The sequence below is a fragment of the Sinocyclocheilus rhinocerous genome, unplaced genomic scaffold (genome assembly GCF_001515625.1).
Source record: "Sinocyclocheilus rhinocerous isolate Xijiao unplaced genomic scaffold, SAMN03320098_v1.1 scaffold4629, whole genome shotgun sequence".
Classification (NCBI taxonomy): Eukaryota; Metazoa; Chordata; class Actinopteri; order Cypriniformes; family Cyprinidae; genus Sinocyclocheilus; species Sinocyclocheilus rhinocerous.
Window position 1 is genome coordinate 83,670 of NW_015623507.1, and position 6,489 is coordinate 90,158.

Genomic DNA, 6,489 nt, shown 5'->3' on the forward strand with positions numbered 1-6,489 from the left:
TATATTAACATAAATATAAATATATTTATTAATATAAATATATATTCATATATAAATATATATTTATTAATATAAATGTATAAATATAAATATATTTATTAATATACATATATATTCATATATACATGTTAATATATTTAAATTTTGTATTATTGATATCCTATGCTAGATTTTTCATATTCTCATAAGTTCACTGTTGTCTTATCCAGCTAAGAAGTATTCTAGCCACAGAAACTCAATGTATTTTTCTCCACAGGTGAATCTGAAGCGTCCGTGTCCGTTCTGGCCTGATGAGGGCCAATGCTCGATCAAAGACTGTCACGTAGAGCCGTGCCCAGAGGTCAGAGTTCAACACGCTTGGCTCATTTGTTTTAATTTGACTATCCCAAAAAAGCTTGTTCTCATTCTGTTTCATGACTATTTCCTCCAGCTGTTATTGATCAAAACGAGATTTTTAAAGAATTTTCTTTTTTCTTCTAGAGTAAGGTTCCTGTAGGAATCAAATCTGGCAACTATAACAAGGTAAGAGACTGAAACGTGTTTGCGTTTAGGAGCGTTTTGCGTTCGGTTGGATTAGGTGTTTTGTGCAAGGTTTTGCGGTGTTTGCTCAGCTGTGTGAAGCGCGGGCGCTCAGTGTTTGTTTGTGTAATAGAGCGAGTAAGCTTGAGTCAGCACTCAGAGAGTCTGATAGCAGATGAACGGGTTATTTTTACTGAGCTGTGAGCTAGACGACCTCAGACACATCTGGAGAGGAAACACACGGCGCTGTAACAACACGAGAAACCTGTTTACAGTCACGTATGTTCATCTGATATACCTGGACTTTATAAGCCAGAAAGGGTTGTTAATAAATTAATTTCACGTGGTTTTCATCTCGTTTAATTGCTGAATTTTGATTCCTTGAAAACATTCAGTTTTACTATAGTTTCCTCTAAAGAAAGTAAACATTTGCAATAAACATATTTAGTCATTTCTAATAGTGTCATGTTTTATCTGCTGTTTTTGAAAATATCTGATATGTTTTGATTTACATATCAATTGGTGTTATGTTTATTTAATGTTTATGTTTCTATTTTTGTTTTTATTTTGTATCGTTGTAGTTAGTGTGCTTGATTTTTGCTAAAATGTAACCTTGAAATTGTCACAAGAGAAGGGGAAAATAGGGGGGAAAAACATAAAAATTTGTTATAACATTATTTTTGTTTTTGCATTAAAATTCAAAAAAAAAAAAAAAAAGAATATAATTTTTTTTTTGAATTTGATAAAAAATTAAAATGTATATGAAAAATACATTTGTAAAATATATTTGTAAAATTGTAACATAATTAAAATTGAATTAAATAAACAAATACATACATAAATAAATAAACAAACAATCTTCATATTTTTCCTAATGATGAAATGGTGAAAAAAAAAATATTTATGTACATTTTGAGCTGTACATTTTATATTTTACTATATATATATATATGTGTGTATATATATATATATATATATTAACCGCCTTACGTAAGAGGCAGTAAAAATTATTGGTACTAATCTTGGAAGCACCTCTGAGTGAGAGGGAATATTTACAACCCACACTGATATTTGTGACACAGTTTAACTAGAATAATGAGTAGGCAAGTCAAAACTTGCAGTGCAGCAGGGATCAGTTACTGTTTCAGACTCACCAGCATTACCACACACCAGTTCAGGATGCCTCTGTAATTTTTGAAGCTGCTTGCAGAACTCAGCATTGACTCCTGCAACTTGTGGCAACTATAAGGAGGGGAAAAAGAGGACATGAAATAAAAACAGTAATGACGATTAAAGTGTTTACAATGTTACATTTTTGTTCTTAATATTTGAAGTGTTAATTTGCAAAAACAGATAACTCAGTTTTTTTAAATGTTCAGAAATCATGTTTTTTATTATGTTATCATGTTTTAATTGTGCTTTATTGTGTTAGTTAGCTGTACTTTTTTGTTATTTTTTACCTAATCAAAATAACCCAACTGCAGTTTGATTGAGAATAATTGGAAGGCACAATGAAAAAACATGATTTTTGAAAATTGTTAAAAACGGAGTTATCTGTTTTGCAATATTTACTTTTGGCCCACGGCCCACAATCAGTTAATATTTGTCCCTTACTATTAAAAAGGTTGACATTTGATATGGTGCATTCAGTTTTCCTCTAAAGCAAACACAGTAGTACTTGTGTACATTACACATATTTAATCTTTCTCATGCAGTATGTTGATCGGTGTTGTCTTGTTCTCTGCTAGTTTTCTCAGGCCGCCGGCAGCATCAGTGATGCAAGAGAGTGTGAACAGGCTCATGAACTGGGCGCCGTGAACAGCACACTGAGGTAAAACACACAAACACACACAGACACACACACGCACACACACACACACGCTCACTCACACTCACACACAGACACACACACGCTCACTCACACTCACACTCACACACACTCACACACACACACACACTCACACACACACACGCTCACTCACACTCACACTCACACACACACACAGACACACACACGCTCACTCACACTCACACACAGACACACACACGCTCACTCACACTCACACACAGACACACACACGCTCACTCACACTCACACACAGACACACACACGCTCACTCACACTCACACACAGACACACACACGCTCACTCACACTCACACACAGACACACACACGCTCACTCACACTCACACACAGACACACACACGCTCACTCACACTCACACACAGACACACACACGCTCACTCACACTCACACACAGACACACACACGCTCACTCACACTCACACACAGACACACACACGCTCACTCACACTCACACACAGACACACACACGCTCACTCACACTCACACACAGACACACACACGCTCACTCACACTCACACACAGACACACACACGCTCACTCACACTCACACACAGACACACACACGCTCACTCACACTCACACACAGACACACACACGCTCACTCACACTCACACACAGACACACACACGCTCACTCACACTCACACACAGACACACACACGCTCACTCACACTCACACACAGACACACACACGCTCACTCACACTCACACACAGACACACACACGCTCACTCACACTCACACACAGACACACACACGCTCACTCACACTCACACACAGACACACACACGCTCACTCACACTCACACACAGACACACACACGCTCACTCACACTCACACACAGACACACACACGCTCACTCACACTCACACACAGACACACACACGCTCACTCACACTCACACACAGACACACACACGCTCACTCACACTCACACACAGACACACACACGCTCACTCACACTCACACACAGACACACACACGCTCACTCACACTCACACACAGACACACACACGCTCACTCACACTCACACACACGCACACTCACACTCACACACACACACACACGCTCACTCACACTCTCACACACACACACTTCACTGCTCCGAAATGCATTAAAACATGTCAGTTTCCGTCTCTGTGCTGCAGTAATCAGACTAAAGAGGCGTTTGCAGACTGGGCTCATCATGACGACGCTCAGGATCACTTCTGCGGGTTAGACGGTGAGTTTGCACAGAAAAACATCACTAAACAAGTCCTTTACATGTTACTCTGAGTCTCAGAAGCGGAAGTGGTTGTTTACTGTCTAACTGTTAGTTTCAGGTTGAGTTTGATCTGCTATCAGTAGATCTGTGATGCTTATTTATAGGACGTTGTGTTTTATAACTCTATATACAGTAGGGCTGCATGATAAAATAAAATAAAATAAAACCAAATTCAAAAAATGGCTTTAGTGCTATTATCCAATCACAAAGGTTGGGATTTAATTCAATATATATATGCACTGTGTGTTTCACAGTGAAGTGTGGTTCTGAGTTAATTTACACGTGTTAAGAGCTGTTTAATGTATGAAAAGCAAAGAAATTAAGACATAAATATTATTGTAATTACAGATATAATGTATAGTCAAATTATTATTTTTCTTAAATATTTTGTTGTCATTTTATTATTTATATTTCTTATTTTGTTTTTATTTAGTAATTTTTATTTTTTTATATAATAATAATAATAATAATAATAAATGTCTAGGTATATCATATAATTTAATATATAATAAAATTGATGAAATTGTGCAGCCCTAGTCTAATATTTCTTATTTTGTTTTTAGTTTGTAATTTTAATATTTTTATTTTGTAATACAAAGCTAGCAATAATAATTATAATAAAAATAATAATAACAATGACACAATAATAATAATAATAATAATTATTATTATTATTATTATTGATACAAATGCATTGTAATTTTGTACAGGATTACAAAATATTATATATATATATATAAAATAACATTTTGGCAGAATTGTGCAGCCCTAGTCTAATAATAATATTTGTAATTTAAATATAAAATATAATAATAAATTGATGATGATATAACAAAATTTTGGCCAAATTGTGCAGCTCTACAGACAAGCACAGCAAACCGGGATTTTTTCTTTTTCTTTTTTAAATCACATTTTAAATCACCATTGCATTTTTCTCAGAATTGCTTTATTTTACCTTATATTTTTAAAATTAAATTAATATAATTTATGTACTTATTTGTATACAATTCTGTCTTTATTGGCAAAATCATCTCACTGTGGTATCTGAGAGGCAGAATGAATTGGCTGTGTCTGGAGATGAATAACAGACGAGTGTTAACGCCGGTGTCGTGTGTGTGCAGATGAGATGTCTCCTGAAGCAGAGCACGTGGATCTGCTGCTGAACCCGGAGCGATACACCGGATATAAAGGACCGTCGGCCTGGAGAGTGTGGAACAGCATCTATGAGGAAAACTGCTTCAAGTGAGACACAATCACACACACAGACAATCACATGCTGCTCGGAAACTCATCATTATTCTCAATGGCTTGATTTGTTTTTCAGGCCAAGATCGGTGTATCGTCCTCTCAACCCTTTGGCTCCCAGTCGTGGTGCGTTTTCAACATTTACTCAGTTTTTCAGAGTTCAATTACACTGCTGTGAGTGAATCTCATGAAAACGCATGTAATTAATATGTGACCCTGGAGCACAAAACCAGTCATAAGGGTCAATTTTGTGAAATTGAGATTTATACATCATCTGAGAGCAGAATAAATAAGCTTTCCATTGATGTATGGTTTGTTAGGATCTGACAATATTTGGCCGAGATACAACTATTTGAAAATCTGGAATCTGAGGGTGCAAAAAAATCTAAATATTGAGAAAATCGCCTTTAAAGTTGTCCAAATGAAGTTCTTAGCAATGCATATTACTAATCAAAAATTAAGTTTTGATATATTTACGGTAGGACATTTACAAAATATCTTCATGGAACATGATCTTCACTTAATATCCTAATGATTTTTGGCATAAAATTTTTTTTATAATTTTGACCCATACATATATCCCATACAATGTATTTTTGGCTATTGCTACAAATATACCCCAGCGACTTAACACTGCTTTTGTGCTCCAGGGTCACAATTTATTAGGGCTAAACGTACTAAATGTTTCTCATTAAAATTTAATTAAACCATTAAAATAGAAAACACAGAATTTGGTTAAATAAATAAATAAAATTTGGGGGAAAAATAAATAAATAAAATGGATTTCATAGGGCCCTATTGAAAGAATAGGCGCATTTCTCATCATATCCCACTAAACGCACACACATACTCGTCTCTAAATGGAGCACATTCACACAGCTCAAAGGTAGGAGCATGAAGGATGCTCTGCTTAGTCAAGGGCAGAGCGTCCATTAGCACTTGTGCGGCTTTTCTGTTTGTTTTGTTGGTTTATGTTGTATTGCATTGTCATTGAGAGATAGCAGGTGTCATTTGAATATTCTTTCAAGCAGAAATGCACTGTCATAAAGCTCACTCCACAGAAACGGAAATGAGCGAGCGTTTCTCTTTTGACATTCCTCTGATAAGGTAATCAATGAACCATAGCTGGTCATTGAGTGGAAGGTGTGTGTGTGTGTGTGTTCAATACTAAAAGCTTCCTGTCACTGACAAGTTCATTGTATGAATTTGCTGTTCCTCATTTCATTGAAGAAGCTCTTACATGGGAAACCATTTTTGACAGGTTAATTTAACATTTTAAGACCGAATAGATTTGATTGCTGGATGGAATCACTAATGAGTTGTCGAGATATTTTCAGGGCCTTGATAACAGCACGAAAGCATGCATTTATCATTTATTTAGATTAGAAAACAAAAATAGCTTTGCATTTGTACAAAATTATAATATTTTGGATTTGAAATTAAATAATTGATTTAATTTGAGATTGCTAGATTTAGTTGTATAATATTTATTTGAATTCATTTATTTGAAGTATTTGTTTTAATTAGAAACAAAATATTGAAGAAAGTGGCTTTTGTTGTAAAAAAAAAAAAAAGGTTGACTTTTCAAGCAAAAAT

General features: G+C 35.3%; 1 protein-coding gene across 2 annotated transcripts in view; it reads left to right on the forward strand.

Moving 5' to 3' along the window:
• The window catches only part of ero1b (endoplasmic reticulum oxidoreductase 1 beta), a 31,065-nt gene that overhangs the window by 3,151 nt on the left and 21,425 nt on the right, over positions 1–6,489 (forward strand). For both annotated transcript variants that reach the window (XM_016510776.1, XM_016510841.1), the window contains exons 3-8: positions 257–340; positions 481–522; positions 2,268–2,350; positions 3,533–3,606; positions 4,770–4,890; positions 4,973–5,019. In XM_016510776.1, coding sequence (XP_016366262.1) covers positions 257–340; positions 481–522; positions 2,268–2,350; positions 3,533–3,606; positions 4,770–4,890; positions 4,973–5,019 — 451 coding nt within the window. The remainder of the gene's footprint in view (positions 1–256; positions 341–480; positions 523–2,267; positions 2,351–3,532; positions 3,607–4,769; positions 4,891–4,972; positions 5,020–6,489) is intronic.